This window comes from Schistocerca gregaria, chromosome 2 (genome assembly GCF_023897955.1).
Source record: "Schistocerca gregaria isolate iqSchGreg1 chromosome 2, iqSchGreg1.2, whole genome shotgun sequence".
Lineage (NCBI taxonomy): Eukaryota > Metazoa > Arthropoda > Insecta > Orthoptera > Acrididae > Schistocerca > Schistocerca gregaria.
Window position 1 is genome coordinate 682,840,305 of NC_064921.1, and position 19,627 is coordinate 682,859,931.

Below are 19,627 nucleotides of genomic sequence, written 5' to 3' on the forward strand. Positions count from 1 at the left end.
CGGCACTTTGAACGGTGGACCTTACATTTCAGATGTGTTACGACCCGTGGCTCTACCCTTCATACCATCCCTGCGAAATCCTACGTTTCAGCAGGATAATGCACGACCGCATGTTGTAGGTCCTGTACGGGCCTTTCTGAATACAAAAAATGTTCGATTGCTGCCCTGGCCAGCACATTCTCTAGATCTCTCACCAACTGTAAACGTGTGGTCAATGGTGGCCGAGCAACTGGCTCATCACAATACGCCAGTCACTACTCTTCACGAAACTATGGTATCGTGTTGAAGCTGCATGGGCAGCTGTACGTGTACACGCCATCCAAGTTCTGTTACACTCAATGCCCAGCCGTATCAAGGCTGGTATTACGGCCAGAGGTGGTTGTTCTGGATACCGATTTCTCAGGATCTATGCACCCAAATTGCGTGAAAATGTAATCACATGTCAGTTCTAGTATAATATATTTGTCCAATAAATACCCGCTTATCATCTGCATTTGTTCTGGGTGTTGCAATTTTAATGGCCAGTACTGTATTTGTGCTGTGTTTATATGAGATTAACTGCGTCCTCTAGTCCAACTGAACCAACCATTGACTATAAATGGTTATGTCTGATTACTTGGAGACCATTTTCAGCCATTGAACGGTGGAAGTTCTATGGATGACAATGCTCCATGTCACTGGGCCACAATTGCTCACGAACGGTTTGAGGTATATTCTGGACAATTTGAGTGAAGGATTTGGCCACACAGGTAGCCCGATATGAATCCCACCGAACTTTTATGGGACATAATGGAGACGTCAGTCCGTCACAAAATCCTGCACTGGCATCACTTTCGCAATTATGGACGGTTACAGAGGAAGCATGGGTCATTTTCCTGTAGGGGACTTCCAACGAGTTATTTAGTACACACCACGACGAGTTGTTGACTACACCAGGCGAACGAGGTCAGTTTATGTGTTAAGCATTTAAAGTTAAGCATGTAAGCGAAAAAAAGGTATAGGAAAAGTTTGAATATATGTTTGAAGTTTTTTGGAAGTCACTAAGTGCTCTCATTGTCAAATACTGGATTGATGTAGTGTGGGTAATTTGTGCGCCATGAGTTAAGTTGCCTCAAGACATACACATAAGCGTAAGTGCTGTATCTGTTGCCTTTGTTAAACTTTTAACATAAAACGATAATTCATAATGAATAGGTTATTATAGCATTTTAAATTTTTAAATTCTGTGTTTAATTACATGACATACCCAAAATCGAATTTTTGTTGCCACTGAACGCCTTTAGATACAACGTGCAAGTCGGACTGTGTCTGTCAGTGTGATGTAACAATCATTTTCCAAATAACTAATTCGCGGGAACATCGCAGTCACCGGAGCACGCCACACGGCATCGTGGCAAGATGTTCTTCATCCGATCAGATCCCCAAAGTGCCCATCTAACTATCGTCAGAAGTATCCAGCAGATACGATGCTGCATGAAGTCCAGGACGCTTTCTTTCTCTTGCAACGGAAAGAAGTGGGAATAATTTTCTGCTAGGTCTTAGAGTGTTTACAGATCCGAGGCAAAGAACTCGCTGAAGCGGCTATCAAGATGGCTTGCTAACTTCCACCTGCTCTCTGTTGAGTCACTCTTCAGGCTGTTACAACGTACGTTACCCGGAAGACCATGTGCTGGAGGGAGGTTCTATGGTTGGAAGTGGAGAGTAATAGGCTGTGATCAGTGAAAGTTTCACTACGATCTTGTATCCTTGCTACCATTACGCCATGAAGAAGTAGCCATGACGAGGATCAGATATAGACATTGGCCATTGACACATGGTTTTCTCTTCCGCCGTGAGGAACCACCCTTGTGTCACTAATATGTATCACAGCTGTCATTGCAACATATTTTAATTGAGTATGTTCTATGTAGTAACACTAGGGCAGATCTAGGTCACACAAAGGACCTACAATCTGTCGTAAGTGATAATCAGGCGAATGTGATTGGCATTTTAAGTTTTTTTGCGATGTCAGGATTCCTTCCCATAATACTAGGTGTGAAATTTTAATGTAACGCAGACTGGCTCAGTGAACCACTATTTATAAATATTTATTTAATTATTTGGGTCACTTTCTGCCTACCTTTACTTGTATTTTATCCCTGATCTTGTCTTTTTGTTATCCTGTGGTTTATCTGCATTTTATGGTAGGTCTTTTATGAATATCAATATGCCAGTGTTTTATTTTAAATTTTTGTTTGTTTATACAGGATGCTTTTAATATTTGTTGTGATTTTTATAGATTTTCATCACCCTGGACTATATCTATTTCATGCAAGACCGCTGATAACCTCGGCGTTTAGTTTCTCAAACCACTAATCATCATCGTCATCATCATCATCATCATCACCAGTGCTGACAGACTGAATAGTTAGACATGTACCCAAGTGACAGAACAAGAATCGAAGCAACAATATCGAAATATACAGTTTTAATAGTGATGCATATATGTTTGTCATTTCTGTCCATAAATTCTTGTCTTCAACGTACTCAAGGCGTCTTTGTTTCTTATCCAATGATATTAACTTTCTGTGAAGAAAAATAATCCCAAATATGAGAGGTTATTATTAGCGCTTAGTTTTCTATCGGTTCACATCAGAGGAATTGCTGCCTTTCTTTCAAGCCTCACCACAACCTAGCACATTACTGCTCTCTTCAGCCTCGAGTTTCACTGGATAGTGCTGTATATGCCAAGATGGCGCTCTACGCATTACAAACAGACCCTGTCTTCTATAGAAACCTCATTAATGAGACAGATATTAGCTACGTGGATACTGTTACAGGAACAATGATCAGCTGCAGGTGTAAATCACAATGTGAATCAGTGCGTTCAGAGTAAAGTAACAAAAGACTGCAAAGGTACGTGGTGGTTCAGTGATACTAACTAATCGTATAATGTTGCAGAAACAGAGACTATCGTAGTCTCGTTGCAATGGAGATGCAGGGACACTGACAGAGAAAACTTAATAGCATCCCATGCATCTGTAAGAATGGGCAAACCTGAAGTTTATAATAAGTTTGACTAATAAGTTTCTGGGAGATCCCTCAGAATATTTTAGGAAGTTCCGGTCATGTATAAATTCAGTAAACGGAAGACATCAAATTCCGCTATTGAAAATGTATCTACACTAGAGGATACCACCGTAGCCATCCTGGAACGCAACGCTGACTTCCAAATGAACAAAATAGATCTTAGCACCTCCAGTATTGAAAACAATTAAGAGTACTTAAAGCGAAAAAGGCACAATTATATCCAGTTATATTTTTACTGAAAACACAATTGAATTAACTTCTCTCGTAGCTGAAGTTGTAAAACTACCGTAGGCTACTGTAGGCTATCGTAAGTAAGCGTAGACTACGGTAGTTTTCCTGGTATCTTTGGTCAGTGAAGGCTGTAAGCCTCATTATGATGTCTTTCTTTAAACATGCGATCAGTGTCTTACTAAACACCCCTGAAAACCAGAAGCGGTAAATTGTTTAGAAACTGAGTGACGATGTATAAAGAATTGTATGACTTATAGAAGATTTTTCTTATACTTAGTTATCCTCCTGTCTGTGATTTAAAAATGAACAGCATTTATACTAAAACTGAACTTAAAATTAAACTAAACTCTGTCCGAACAGACCTTGGAATTCCCAACGGTACCGACCAGCCGCCGAGTCATCCTCAGCCCACAGGCGGCACTGGATGCTGATATGGAGGGCCATGTGGTCAGCACACCGCTCTCCCGGTCGTATGTCAGTTTACGAGACCGGAGCCGCTACTTCTCAATCAAGTAGCTCCTCAGTGTGCCTCACAAGTGCTGAGAGCACCACATTTGCCAACATTGCTCGGCAGACCAGATGGTCACCCATCCAAGTGCTAGCCCAGCCCGATCGCGCTTAACTTTGGTGATCTGACGGGAACCGGTGTTACCGCAGCGGCAAGGCCGTTAACTAAACTGAACGTGTCAATGTATAATTGAGGTACCATTCGAAAATTATACGTCTGTAACGTGGAACAGACGGATGTTGTAGTGATGAAGAGGTCCCATCCCTAGCGGAGATGGTTTGCCATTGCCTTCCTCCGACCACAATGGAGATGCAACATGGTGATAAAAACGACACAACAACACCCAGTCATCTCGAGGCAGGAAAAATCCCTGACCCCGCCGGGAATCGAACCCGGGACCCCTTGCGCGGGAAAAGAGAACGCTACCGAAAGACCACGAGCTGCGGACGATCTTGTCGTAAACGTAAAGAAAACATTACAGATTTATGATATAGCGCTAGAAAATGCATTGCCCTCAGAAAAAGTTAAAATAAAACAGACGCGGAACATAAATATATCAAATATCGTTTCGTCGAACTTTTGTAAAAGATATTCATAAAAAGCTTTCGCATTTATCAATAACAAATAGAACCTTTAGCCTTTGATCTATTGAATATAAAATACAACAATAATTATATATATTATGTTTGTGCATATAAACTGCACATTCATCGAAAGTAATTGCTTTGGCTACATAAGAACGTAGAAGTTACCCTATCAACTAATTTTTATTACTTAAAAATGCAGTTTGTACTCTGTAATGATACAAAATACACAATGGACTAACACTGAAATGTTCCAACTATGTGCAAAACAAAGAACCAAACAAACAAGACCCAAAGAGAAGTCGTCGGCTCCCAGTTTCTCTCTTACACATTCATTTATCTTTCTTCTCCTACCAGTGCTACCAATACTACTGGTAACAGTACCATTAACTACGTCTTTATGTAGTGTACCAAAACCATCGAACCGTAGTTTTGGTAGCGCACAGCTCTAGTTATAGCTCATATCTATTAAGAATGGATTGCGAACGAACAATGTCGTGTGACTGCAAGAGGACACATTCCACTTCCGTCTACGAAATGCGTAATAGATAGGTTGCACGGCAGTACATAATAACTAGCGTCCCGCCCTGGCTTCACACAGTTAGCACTAAGTATTTCCAATTGGACAACTTGTCTGGCGTAGTGCTAATAAATTGTACACACAAGCCTTCCTTGTGAATCAGTCTCTGTATTCGTGAAAACCGTATCAAAAATCCTACAGTAGTTCTTCATATTAGCATTCACGTACAGACGGAAAAACGCAGCAGGAGACCTCAATATACACTCATAGTCGGAAAAACAGAACATCTTGAACGACTGGAGGTAAAACGTTCATAATCACATGACATGTACATTAGTATGTTCCGCAGAAGTGATCAGAATTTCAGTCACTTCGGTTCAGCATGTCTCCTGCTGCCTAGTGGGCACAAGGTCTGCCCTAGGCCCTGATAACTTGTTCCATGCAAGGTGGAATCGACGCGTACAAGGAGCGAATGGCGTCCTGTGGTACAGCCATCCGTGCTGCACTCACTTGTTTCCAAAGTTCATCTGTGGTAGTCGGCGTTGGGTCATATCACAGCATCTGTCGTTTATCCCTGGCGACAAGTGTGGTGATCTGGAGGGCCAGGGCAAAAGGCTGAACATGCCCGTGCAGCAACATGTGGCTGTGCATTGTCTTGATGAGACATGTCGTCTGGTGTGTTGGCCAAAAGTCTGTGGTTATGCGTCGGCGGATGTCATTTAAGGGCGGATGTCATTTAAGGTACGCGCAGAAGTGGGCGACGTAACCCATGCAGTAATTTACGGCGACGGACTGTCGCCCTTGGTAGTGTACGATGTGTTACACTATTCCACTCTTGCTCCAGAGCCGAGAAGGACTCAGATCTCTCCTGAAATGCCATTCGGATCAGGTGTCGATTTTCTCGGGAGGTGGTCTGGTTGGTGCGGCCTGACCCATCTAGTTGCGTTCTACTGCCTTCCGTGAACTATTCGGCACACACCCGTTGCACTGCCGAAACACTTCGTCCCACGCGAGCACCAATTTCCCTGATGGACGCATCACATTCTCTCATGCCAATAATGCCCCCTCTTTCAGACTCACTGATTTGACGATGCGGTTCGCGCATTCGACTACGAGGCATCCTGCACGTCCGCTCAAGTCACACTGTTGCATAAGCTTCGGTTTACAGCGACAACGAGAGCCCTAGGCACATTGCGTAATTTTTTTCTCTGCGGTGGTTTATATTGGTTTCTTATTCTGTTAGTTATTACCTTACAATTTTCTTCAGCTACTGCACTGCACCCCCGATTACAGCGCCGCTTAGCCCCTGTCGTTGCTACTCGCCCAGTACTTGTCTCGTGCTCTCATCACTCATACTAGGTGTCCGGAAGTTCCCATTACAAACTTCTAGGACTTGTAGAAGGTAGTGAGCACATAACATTTTGAATAGGAACTCATGTCCGGAAAGATCATCCAACGACGCTACAGGGCGTCAATGTTATAGGAGCCGACGCCTGTAAATGTATGTATATGCAAGGTGATTCCGTGACGACGTTACGAACTTTTCTGAGGTAAGGGTCCCCGTAACGGAAACGACCGAGTCTGCAGCCAGTTTTTGTGTATTTAGATAAATTTAATGTGTAGCACTGAGATCAAACTACCGTTATCTACAACCCTATAATTTGTTTGATTAGTATCAATAAGTGAGGTGTGTGTATGTTAATAATTTATACACACAACGTAGCAATCGAAATAGTGAGTTTTAAGGTCGATAGTGCTTGTGTCGTACAGCAATCGAATTTGCATTGTCAACAAGTGCTACATAATCTAAAAGTTTTTATCATTAGTGTCAATAGGCAATCTGTGAAAATTTTAATAAATAATACAGACTATACAGTTTTGAGGATATTTATTATGGAGGTCCGTGGTGCCTCCAGAGTGCGTTTTGTGCTCAAAATCTAACAGTTTTACATTTATGTGCAACCTACATATGTTTTTTGTACTTGATACATGACAAATAATATTGCTTTCGAGATATAGACTCTGTCACCCTTGTTGGAGATATAACGTCTCTGTCACTATCTTTCTTCATGTTGCGTGTAAAAATTGGAAAAGTTGTCCAGTTGAAGTGATAAATCGTAATAATAACACCTTCTTCCGTCCTTCCTTAAACAAAGTTCGAATATATATATATATATATATATATATATATATGGTGAGTCACCTAACATTACCGCTGGATATATTTCGTAAACCACATCAAATACTGACGAATCGATTCCATAGACCGAACGTGAAGAGAGGGGCTAGTGTAACTGGTTAATACAAACCATAAAAAAAATGCACGGAAGTATGTCTTTTATCACGAACCTACGTATTTTTAAATGGAACCCCGTTAGTTTACCCCTCATGGTAATGTACATGTGCGTCAGTGAAAAAGACCAATAAAAAGGTGTTAGCACGTGGACGCAGTGTGTTGTTCCAGTCTGTTCTGTACCTAAGGTCCATCACCGTTCCCTTTCGATCCCTACGCAATTCGGTGCTCTCCGATACACACGATCGAACAGCGGAGGAGTGGTACTCTAGCGTCAAGTTTAGGTTACAATATCTCCGGATGTAATTAACATTTTACAATGCAACAAACGGTACTGATTACGTATTTGTTTATATGTTCAGATGTGCTAACAAAACTAACGGGGTTCCACTTAAAAAAAAACGTAGTTTTGTGTTAAAAAACATACTTCCGTGCATTTTTTTATGGTTTGTATTAACCAATTACACTAGCCCCTCTCCTCACGTTCGGTCTGTGGAATCGATTCGTCAGTATTTGATGTGGTTTACGAAATATATCCAGCGGTAACGCTAGGTGACTCACCCTATATATATATATATATGTGTGTGTGTGTGTGTGGTGTTTTATGTCACGTGTTTTTATTACAAGTAGGTATTACTTAGTAGCTAATTACAGTATAAACACTCTGCCAACGTTTTAGAATGCCTTGGGACTGCATTTCCGATTGGTAAATATAAAAGGAGTTCGTTTGGTGCTTAGCCTCGACTGTGGTTAAGTCAGTGCTGGTTTATCTCTGACAGCTGCAGTGAACTGGACATGTCAGCTTCACGTGCCTTCATTAATGCGATCACGTAATGCGATTTTGTAAACGACTTTATAGCAACGCCGCAATGTTGTCACAGTTCAATAGACGGCTATGTTTTCACCTACAGTCATTTACAGTTGAGAGCTGCCAACAGAAATGCTAGACGTCAGGTGTCGTCTTACACTGTCTCGAGAAAGGGCACTATTATCGGTAACAGAAGTCAATAATTGTCAATCAGTATTATCGATTGTATATTTCAAGTGATAAGTAATCTTCTTCTGAGCTAAAATGGTGGTGAAACACTAGTAAGAAACGTTGGATGATGTCAGTAATTTGTATAACATTTTCTCAGCTTGAAATGATAACATGCTTTTTGTATTTTAGAGAACGTGGTAGCATTGTAACACTTGATAAGCATCATAGAATTTGTGGGTGTATTGTGACTTACACCAAGAGTAGACCTAATTAATTGCATTCAGAATGGCTGTTTCTTTGTGAGTTTTCCTAGTGTTGCAACTTATTTTCTCTAGTTATAAGCCTCATCATGTTACTATTACAATATCGATCATTTAGGCCTGACTTATAATGTGATCTGTCTGTTTAGCAGGTGTTTAGTAATGTAAATAGCGTTGCAGCACTTAATTGGAGAATCTGCAGCGATTTTTGAGGCACCAGTTCGAGGGACGTGTGTGTCTATGGAAAATAACATTTTGCAACATGATGTAAACACTGAGCTTTTTTTTGAATCAATGTGCATTTTTTCAGACAATTTAATGTTTGACTTAACATTGCCGTGAATATCATAGATGTGACAAATAATTAATTTTTGATTTGTTATGCTTTGCACTATAATTCATTAATCGAATCATGAGCGTTTAGCAGTTCAGCTTTCTGTTGATGACGACAAGCAACTGAAGCATAAAGCAGTAGTTGACTTTATGAAGTGTTTTGAAATTTTGCAGAGTTGTATTTAAAGACCAACTGTGTATTATTAATTTGTTAATTACATTCCATAAGCAAATGTTGGTTTTTAACTATTTATGGAGAATATTTGCTATACTCGTTCTGATATTCCGTAAGACGTTTACAAAAAATGTTTCAAATGGCTCTGAGCACTATGGGACTGAACTGCTGTGGTCATCAGTCCCCTAGAACTTAGAACTACTTAAACTTAACTAACCTAATGACATCACACACACCCATGCCCGAGGCAGGATTCGAAACTGCGACCGTAGCAGCAGCGCGGCTCCGGACTGGAGCGCCTAGAACCGCACGGCCACCGCGGCCGGCAGACACTTACATGCACGGTTACCAAGCCACATGTGTTTGGGCGTGAAAACAGCATGGAGGTACTTATTTTGGAGTTCACAGTCGTGTTCTGGATACTGATTTCATGAATATGTTCGTTGTGTGCAAGTTTCAAGTAGCACTGTAATAAAATACGTGACAAAAGTATTACACTTTTCTGTGATGCTGACATACTTTTGCAGACGTATTACTCGTGGAAAGATCAGTGTGACACTTGGTAAGCATCATAAGAAAACAAACACCGTCTGAACAGGCCATGAAGGTCCAACAGTACCAACTGGGCCGGCCGCGGTGGTCTCGCGGTTCTAGGCGCGCAATCCGGAACCGTGTGACTGCTACGGTCGCAGGTTCGAATCCTGCCTCGGGCATGGATGTGAGTGATGTCCTTAGGTTAATTAGGTTTAAGTAGTTCTAAGTTCTAGGGGACTAATGACCACAGCAGTTGAGTCCCATAGTGCTCAGAGCCATTTGTACCAACTGACCGCCATGTCACTCACAGTCCTTAGGCATCACCGGGTAGGAAGGTCATGTGATCAGCACACCGCTCTTCCGGTCGTCGTCAGCTTTCGTGGCCGGTGCCGCTGCTTCTCAATCAAGTAGCTCCTCAATTGGCTTCACAGGGGATGAGTGCACCTCGTTTGTAACAAAACTTGGCAGACCAGTACGTTGACCCAACCAAGTGCTAGCCAAGCCCGACAGTGCGTAACTTCGGTGATCGTACAGGAACCAGTGTGACCACTGTGGCTACGCCATTGTCCGATAAGCATCATACATGTGTAAAATAATTTGTGGTGACTATACTTTTTGACTGACTTTGGTGTATGGCAGGTTTTTGAGGTGGGAATAACATTGTCTACTCTCGCCAATAAGTGTGCTTCAAGCTGTAGAGCCCATGTCTGTTTTGCAGTGTGGCATGCACATCACATTATCCCAACTGGACGTCACAGCAAGACAACAATTGTTGGTAGAAGCAAAATGCCCAGTCAGTTTAGTCTTGCCTACGGCTACCTCCCTGTCTTGTGACACCTGACGAAATTTTAGATCTGGAAAATAAATCATTTAAGGCTTCGTTTGCGCCTAAGTGGTTTTAGGATAAATACACTGACAGAAAAAGGTCACAACACCAAGAAGGAGACGTGCGACATGAAGTTGGTAAGAGTTTTCTACATCTGAAAGATAATATTTACTAAAATTTCGTGTCAGTTGCGTAAAAGTGGCGGTAGTAGCGTCACTATGAGGATGTGAATCAGGTTCTCTTTATGCATACACTGTAGCGGTCGTGAGCGTTTGGTACCTTGAGATTGGACATGCTGAGCTGATGTTAGTCAAGAACGCCTTTAAGCCGACGAAGACGCCATTATCAATACCTCACTGAGTTTGAAAGAGGTCGTGTAACAGGATTGCGAGAAGCCGGATGTTCCTTCTGCGATACGGCACAAAGACTTGGCAGGATTGTAGCCACTGCGCAGGACGCTGGCAGCTGCGGTCACGAAAATGTACGGTAGCAAGAAGACAGCCACGTGGTACTACTGAGAGGGAAGACCATCTTGTTCGGTACATGGTTCTGGCGATTTCTACTGCATCTGCAGCAGCAATCTGAACAGTAGTTGGCACCTAAGTGACACAACGAGCTATTACAGATCGGTTATTTCAAGGACAGCTCAGAGCCAGATGACCCGTAGTGTGCGTTCCACTGACCTCACGCCATCACCAGTAGCGACTTCAGTGGTGTCATGTGAGAGCTCATTGGAAGAAAAGATGCAGATCTGTTGTGTTTTTGATGAAAGCTAGTTCTGTCTTGATGTTAGTGATGGCCGTATGTTGCTTAGAAAGAGACCAGTTGAGGGCATGCAACCAACCAGTCTGCATGTTATTAGATGCATTGCCTCTACACTTGGAGTTATGGCCTGGAGTACGATTTTGTGTGACAGGAGGAGAACTCATTTGGTTAACTCATGTACTATGACCGCAAATTTGTACGTCAGTCTGGTGATTCGACATGTTGAGCTGCATGTTGCCTTGGCCTTCTCGATCACCAGATCTGTCTCCAGTGAGGCACATATGGGACATCATGGGACAACAACTTCAACGTTATCCACAACCAGCATTAACCGTCTCTGTATTCGCCGACCAAGTGCAACAGGCACGGAACTCCTTCCCACAAACACACATCAGACGTCTGTACAACACAATCCATGCAGATTTGCATGCTTCCATTTAACGTTGTGGCCGTTACGCCGGTTATTAATGAGCCAGCATTTCAGATGTTCAATGTCTTATCTCGCACTTACATTGACTTGTGATCTTTCAGTGTTAATCACTCAAATATCTTATCCAAACAAATCTATTCCCAAAATTTCATTACTCTAGATTAATTAATGCTTGGTGTTGCGATTTTTTCCGTCAGTCTAGTTTCGAATACGGCGAAAAATATTGAGAACTTTCGGGCACTTTTGAGCATGGGCAAAAATACTGCAAATTATACCCTTTGCACAGTTTTTTGAATACATTATTTTGAATGTGATGCGAAAAAATCACTGTGTTGGCATACTTTTGAGGATTCTGTAAATTATTACAAAATGTTTCATGTTACACCCTTTTCACCCTTTACATAATTTTCGAAGGAATAGATGCATGTATGTGTGTGTGTGTGTGTGTGTGTGTGTGTGTGTGTGTGTGTGTGTGTGTGTGCAGTATGAAATAGAGCATCCTAAACACAAGTGGATTACATTGTAACAGAGATGTCATGTGCAAGGAGAGCTTTTTAAGATTTATTTTACGTATTTCTATAAACTACATTCTGATTGGGTTGCCTTATTTTAATACTACACTGTGACTGGCTGGAGAGAAGAGTGCAAGGAGGAGGGTCGGGACGTTTCACGTGACGACGTCATAGGGGGCATGGCTTTGTCGTAAATGTAAACAAAATGTGCCAGAACATTTAATGTAAGCAAAGTGTGTAAGACTCCCTGTAGGCTATACTACTAAAATGTTAGAATTACAATGAAATCTTGTTTTTAGTTTTAATTTGGACAGATATCCCTAAGTGATTCGACATTTAAAAAATGGTTCAATTGGCCCTGAGCACTGTGGGACTCAACATCTGAGGTCATCAGTCCCCTAGAACTTAGAACTAATTAAACCTAACTAACCTAAGGACATCACACACATCCATGCCCGAGGCAGGATTCGAACCTGCGACCGTAGCAGTCGCGCGGTTCCGGACTGACGTGCCTAGAACCGCTTGGCCACCACGGCCGGCGATTCGACGTTAATCGAAGGAATTGCACCGTGACATTGTGAGATAGATATCATGTGCAAGGAGAACTTTTTAAATTTATTTTACGTATTTCTTTAAACTACATTCTCATTGGGGTGCTTCATTTTAATACTGCACTGTGATTGGCTGAAGAGGAGGGTGCGAGGGGGAGGGGTGGGGCTTGTCATGTGATGACGTCATAGGGGGCGTGGCTTCGTCACAAATGTAAACAAAATGGGCCAGAAACAAGTCCTGTAGGCTATACTATTAAAATGTTAGAAATTGTAGTGAAATCTTCTTTTTTCTTTTAACTTGGAGAGGTGTCCCTAAACGATCACACGTTAATCGCAGCAGCTACACGCAGTCGTTGTGATTAGGCACAGTATCGTTCCGAGGTTACTCACTTGCCACTCTCCCTCTGCCATGCAGGTACCGCAACGTGGTCTGCCACAAAGACCTGTGGCCGAACAACATGCTGTTCGCAGAGGATGCGCAGCGCGGTCTGTCGGTGCGGCTGGTGGACTTCCAGACGGCTAAACTGGCGCCGCCGGCGTATGATGTGCTCAGCTTCCTGCACCTCAGTTCCATGCGAGACCTACGGCAAGCGCACGGCCGCAGACTGCTGGAGCTCTACCACCAGACACTGGCCGACGTGCTGCGCCAGCATGACCTCGACGTCGACTCCGTCCTGCCCCTGCAGGACTTCCTACAGTCCTGCGAGGACACCCGGCCGCTAGCTGTTATCGTCGCTGCATACGTTTTGCTGATCGTCATGATTCCTTTACAGGTACAAACAGCCACGTCATACGACAACATCCCGTAACAACGACAAACGGATCAGACTAATGTAAAGAATTGTGACAAGAGGTTGCTAAGTCCTAAAGTGACAATGAATCACATTTTCAAAAGGGGGTAAAAGCATTAGTCGTGTTTATAGCTTTTTCGTTGCCTGCGACAGTAGTTCTCAAACGTTTTTCATCAGAGCTCCCCATGACTCCAAAAAATTGTGCCAGCACCCAGTCTATTTTATTAATAAAAATAAGCACTTTTTATATTTTATTTGCCTTATTCGGTGTCTTAACTAACTCAATTTCAAAGGATTACACACAACTGAAACCAAACTACATCAATTATTATAACGATAATACGGAACGAACTGTTTGTCACATTTTCATTTATTCTAAAACTTTGAAATAAACAATATTTATAATTCAGAAAACAGGGATTGCAAGAGCAAAAAAATTTAAATTACGAAGTTCAATGTGATGGATGAATTTATTTTTGAGAAAAAATTACTCAAGGCGGATGTAAGAGCAGAAACTCGAAGTTCTTTGTTTACGTTTAGCCTCCAATGGTAGTTCTACTCCCAAAACTGAAAAGCCAGCCTCATCTAAGTTTGTTGTTGCAAAAGGAATCAGGCTCTTCATTGCATTTTCGTTCAGCGCTGGGAATTCCTTGCTAATATCTTTCCCAAACCCCAACAAAGATACTTCATTAAATTTAGTCTTCAGTGAAGTATCACAAGTGAGATCAATAAGTTGTTCTTTCTCTTTTATATTTAGACTTGATGCTCCAGGAGCAGTTTCGAACGGATTTTTCATCGAATTAAATTTATCAAAATCGACGTATTTTTCGAAGTGTTGCAAGATGCTGAAGAAGGCAGGCTTTTATCTTCATTGAAAGTATCGGATTATCTGTGTTGATTAACTGCTCGAGTAAATTGTCAGAGATGTCTGAAATTATTCTGTGTACTGTATTTTTACAGTAGGGAACATATCTACCATGTCGCTTTCCATTCGGTTTTACCACGGGTCTAATTCCTTTATGAACACCTTCACTTCTTCGTCCCAAGATTGCCTAATTACCTTGCAATAAAATGTTTATACTATTTACTTCCTCCAAAAAGTCAGTGAGGTAAGCCACTTTAAGTAGAAAATTCCTTAGTTGATAGTCAGCCAGAGAGTGACTTTTCTCCTTTAAAAAACGCAGTATCTCATTCTTCATGAAGAGGCAGGCTCATATCTTCAGCGGTCAGACCTCCCGATGGACTGTATCATGCAGTGAGTCCATATTGCTTCAGGAGCTACAGCTTTAACTTTCGCCTGCAATCGGCCATGAATTCCAGACACTGAGCAAGCTTCAACTGTGCATACTCCAATGCACCTATTCCATTATATTTAAAAAAAATTTAAAGAAAGTATCGATAATGTCGAAAACGGTTTGACCTGTACCTGTTCTCGCTGTCGGCTTAAAGAAAAGAAAGTTCTCTCGAATGTTAAACTCATCAACGAAACGAACATTAACTATCAAATGAGCGTCTTTACGAATATCAATCCCTTCGCCCCCATGATCGGCAAAACTGTTGTTAAGCAATTTATTGATTAACTGCTCGAGTAAATTGTCAGAGATGTCTGAAATTATTCTGTGTACTGTATTTTTACAGTTAGAAACACAATTCAACTGTCGAGCGATTAAGTCATCAAACATTGTTGATAATATATTAATAGCTACTAGTAAAACTGAAGGTTATGTAACCGTGTGCGGTTTCTTGCGTTTAGCAATACTATGTGACACCTGATAAGAGGCTGAAAGGGCCATAAAAGTGCCATTCGTTGATTTAGGAAAGTTCTTCTGGGGATAGGCAATAACACCTAGATTTCTGATTAAAATTATCTTAATTTACCCGTTAATTTAGGATGCCTAGTTGCAATATGTCTCTTCAACTTCTTAGGCTATCACTAGCTAAAATTGGTAAACAAATTACACACTAAGGACGTTCTTCACTATTCATTAGTTCTCATCATACCTTGTCGTTTACGGCTCAAATGGCTCTGAGCACTATGGGACTTAACTTCTGAGGTCATCAGTCCCTAGAACTTAGAACTACTTAAACCTAACTAACCTAAGGATATCAGACACATCCATGCCCGACGCAGGATTCGAACCTGCGACAGTAGCGGTCACGGGGTTCCAGACTGCAGCGCCTAGAACCACTCGGCCACACAGGCCGGCTAGCACAAGGTACTCGCGTTCGGAATGAGAGGGGTGCTGATCCTTGTCCGGCTGTTTAGGTTTTTTTTTCGGTATTTCCTCCTGAGTGCATGCTGGAATACTTCCTTTGAATAACCCACAGCCCACTTCCTCCCCGATCGCTGTCCATTACGGCCGGCGGCGAAATTCAATCTCGCTCGACTGCATCTTCTTTTCTCGAACGGAAAGATAAACGTAAACTGTTTGTTAGTAATTTTTTTTTAGAATATACCATGCCCCCCACCCCCTTCGCCCGCCTGTGTGTCGCATTCCACTGTTTCAGAATACTGGCCTACATTTGTTGTGCCTGGGCCACGGTCTATGATTTCAGAATAGCACCTGCACAGAACTGGAATGGGAACTTTCCTTTTTATAAATAGTTTTACTGTGAGTTTTGCTGTATACACCTATAAATCCCTCATCCGCCCTATCCTTTGTTACGCCCATCTGGCCTGGATCTCAACCCCCCCCCCCCCCACCTTTTATAAATCCCTTCAAATCCTTGAACGCCATGCTCTCCGCCTCGCCTTTCGCATCCGTCTCCCCTCCCCCACACGGATCCCTTACAATCTCATTCCGTTCCCCCACCTCCTCCTTTTCCTTGAAAGGATACGGATCCTGTACACCACCCGCAAACTCGATCCTCCTCACCCACTTGTCTCGCCCATCCTCTCCCACCCCCGCCCGCTGCCGCGCCTGTATTCCCATGTCCCACCCGGTATTCACCTCTCCACCCTCCTTACTCACTCCCAAGGTGGCTTCTGCCAGCTCCCCTTCCCTGATGATGTCCTCCTCCCCTCCATATACCCCTCCTACCAACTTTGGTCCTCCCCGCCTCACTTCCTGTGTCCCTTCCTTTAGGCACCCTCACTCCCTTCTCTTTCCTTTTCCTCCATCCCCTTACTCCACCCCTCTTCCCCCGGGCTTCCCCCCTTCCTCCCCTCCCCTATCTTCCCTGTCCATGGCATCTGCTCTACCCTTCCCCTCTCCCAACCCCTCCCTCTCCTCCTCTCTTGGCAGGTCCCCAGAATCGTACACTGTTAGTGAACATTCGAGCGCTGGAGATCAACGACTCATGTTTCTGTGTGTGCCGTCGTTTGTGCTTAAGTGGTTCCGTGTTATTCGTTTTGTGCACCTAAGTGTTTGTCTCCGTTTATATGTCCACCATATTTTTATCTCACATTGTCTTCATTTGTATCTTGCGTGTTTCTCTGAGGCCAAAGAGTGGTGTAGTATGCTGCTGCAGGCCTGCCTGTAAACAGGTTTGAAAATAACAATAAAGAAAGAAAAGAGAGAGAGAATCAGATGCGCCAGCAGTCGCAGCTTGTTGACGTTACCTGACAAGGCGCTTTTAGTGAATCTGTGTTATCAGAATGGGGAAAGTGCTAGTTCAGCTTTACGATCCTATCCTCTTAGGAAGGGGATTCGAAGGAGTAAAGGTCCGTTGACAAATGCAGCTGTGGCGAGAATGATTTCGAAGTTCGAAGCTACGGGTTGCTTAGACGATAGACCGCGTAGTGGCCGACCGAGCACAAGGCGTAATGCTGCTGAGACAGTTCAGGAAGAAATGGAGACTGTAGCGGGTTCGTCTATGCACGGGGAAGTCAGCGCTCGTGCAGTCGCACGTCGCACCGGCATTCCCTACACTACTGTTTGGTTGGCACTGAGGTGTACCCTCCGATGCTATCCGTACAAAATCCGTCGGCATCATGAACTGTTACCTGGCGATTTAGTGAAGCGGAGGGCATTTGCGGTGTGTGCGTTTCAAAAGATGGCGGAAGATGACGATTGGTTGAGTAACGTGTTGTGGACCGACGAAGCTCATTTCACGCTCCGAGGGTCTGTCAACGCCCACAACTGCAGAATTTGGGCTACCGAAAATCCTAGAACTGTTCTGGAAACTCCATTCCACGTCGAGAAAGTCACGGTATGGGTTGGATTTACCACATCTACTATTATTGGGCTTTTTTGTTCGAGGAAATGCGTGATTCTGGTTTGTAACTGCTACCGTGACGGGTGAGAGGTACCGGTACGCCGGTATGTTACAGAATCGCGCCATCCTGAGCCTGGCTGATAAACGCCTGCTGGAACGTACGATGTTTATGCAGGATGGCTCCCCACCCCATATTGCTAGACGCGTCGAAGATCCCTTGCGCGCGTCGTTTGGTGATGATCGTTTGCTCAGCCACCACTTTCGTCATGCTTGGCCTCCCAGGTCCCCAGACCTCAGTGGGTGCGATTATTGACTTTGGGGTTACCTGAAGTCGCAAGTGTATTGTGATCGACTGACATCTCTAGGGATGCTGAAAGACATCCGACGCCAATGCCTCACCATAACTCCGGACATACTTTACAGTGCTGTTCACAACATTATTCGTCGACTACAGCTATTGTTGAGGAATGATGGTGAACGTATTGAGCATTTCCTGTAAACAACATCATCTTTGCTTTGTTTTACTTTGTTTCTCTAATCATTGCTATTCTGATAAGATGAAGCACCCGGTACGTGTGTAGTTCGAAGAGCCCTCGGATGAGTTTGCCGTACTCCCTTAGCCAACAAGCCTTTAGGATTTGAATCCAGTCGAGAATCTATGGGATCACATAGATTGGGCTGTTGGCTCCATGGCCCTCAACTGTGAAACATAGTGCAGGTTATCACGACCCTGGAGTCGGCATGGCTCCACATTGCTGTCGGTACCTCCCAGAACCTCATGACTCTCCCCTGCACGTCCGCGCTGTGCAAAAGGTGGTTATTCAGTCTTTTGACTGGTGGTCCAACTAATGTGACTGGACCGTGTTGTAGTCTAATTGGACTTTGCCAGTCCCACAGAGAATTTTGAACAGCCGGCCGGAGTGGCCGTGCGGTTCTAGGTTGCAGGTTCGAATCCTGCCTCGGACATGGATGTGTGTGACGTCCTTAGGTTAGTTAGGTTTAATTAGTTCTAAGTTCTAGGCGACCGATGACCTCAGAAATTAAGTTGTTTAGTGCTCAGAGCCATTTTTTTTTGAACGATGTACACAATATTTATTTACTAAGCTATCATTTAGTTTGCCGGCCGCTGTGGCCGAGTGGTTCTAGGCGCTTCGGTTCGGAACCACGAGGCTGCCAGAGTCTTAGGTTCGAATCCTGCCTCGGGCACGGATGTGTGTGGTGTCCTCAGGTTAGTTAGGTTTACGTAATTCTAAGTCTAGGGGACTAATAACCTCAGATGTTAAGTTCTATGTTGCTTAGAGCCATTTGAACCATGTATCAGTTTATATTCGCAGGAGGAATTAACCAACGATAGAAAGTTTAAGTCCTTTTAACTGGTGAAGTGAAATCTAATTAGTGTGATACCGAGAATCAGAAAGCCTGAAGCAGTGTGACTGATCGAGCTGAAGGTGTTCATTGAACTTTATTTCTTCACAGGACGGCGATATGCACAGATTCATGACGGATCGGCCGTCTATGGTGAAGGAAGCGTTCCAGCGAGATGAGCGTTTCCGCCAGAGGATCAGCCAGGCCCTGGACGACCTAGTTGAGGTCTGCATCCTGCCTCGCATTCAAGATCAGCAGAGGTGAATGCGCGCGGAGACAGCTCCGTACCTTTGCTTGGATGTATTTTCCTCGGCGGTGCGCTGAAAGATATGGAATTCCAGCACAGACCTGGCACGAAAGCAAGAGCGATCTAAGTATTTGTAAAAGATTATTTTAACCAACTTTGAAGTATATAAATAAAACGTATTTTTTTGAAAGTTTAGTGTTGCTTTCTTACCATTTTCTTCTATATAGTGACATCGCTTCTTATTATTAGCTACTCAGCGTGACATGTGATAGTGAACACCAACTTATCTTAAAGTTTTTACACAAAATACGTGAAATAATGAACAGCCTAGAGATGTTCATCTCTCTGTTTACCACTTTCCCTAGAAACTGTATATCGACATCAATCTCCGCCTCCGTAGCGCAGCGGTAGCGTTATAGGCCTACCACGCAAGGGAGCCCGGGTTCGATTCCATACAGGGGACTGGGTGTTGTGTGTCCGTCACCATTTTCATCAT

At 43.3% G+C, this 19,627-nt stretch overlaps 1 protein-coding gene across 1 annotated transcript in view; it reads left to right on the plus strand.

The window, feature by feature from the left end:
• Window positions 1-19,321, plus strand: part of LOC126334753 (uncharacterized) — a 44,984-nt gene extending 25,663 nt beyond the window's left edge. The window contains exons 2-3 of the mRNA XM_049997321.1: window positions 12,986-13,343; window positions 18,996-19,321. Coding sequence (XP_049853278.1) covers window positions 12,986-13,343; window positions 18,996-19,148 — 511 coding nt within the window. The 3' untranslated portion in view covers window positions 19,149-19,321. The remainder of the gene's footprint in view (window positions 1-12,985; window positions 13,344-18,995) is intronic.
• Window positions 19,322-19,627: the final 306 nt, after the last annotated feature.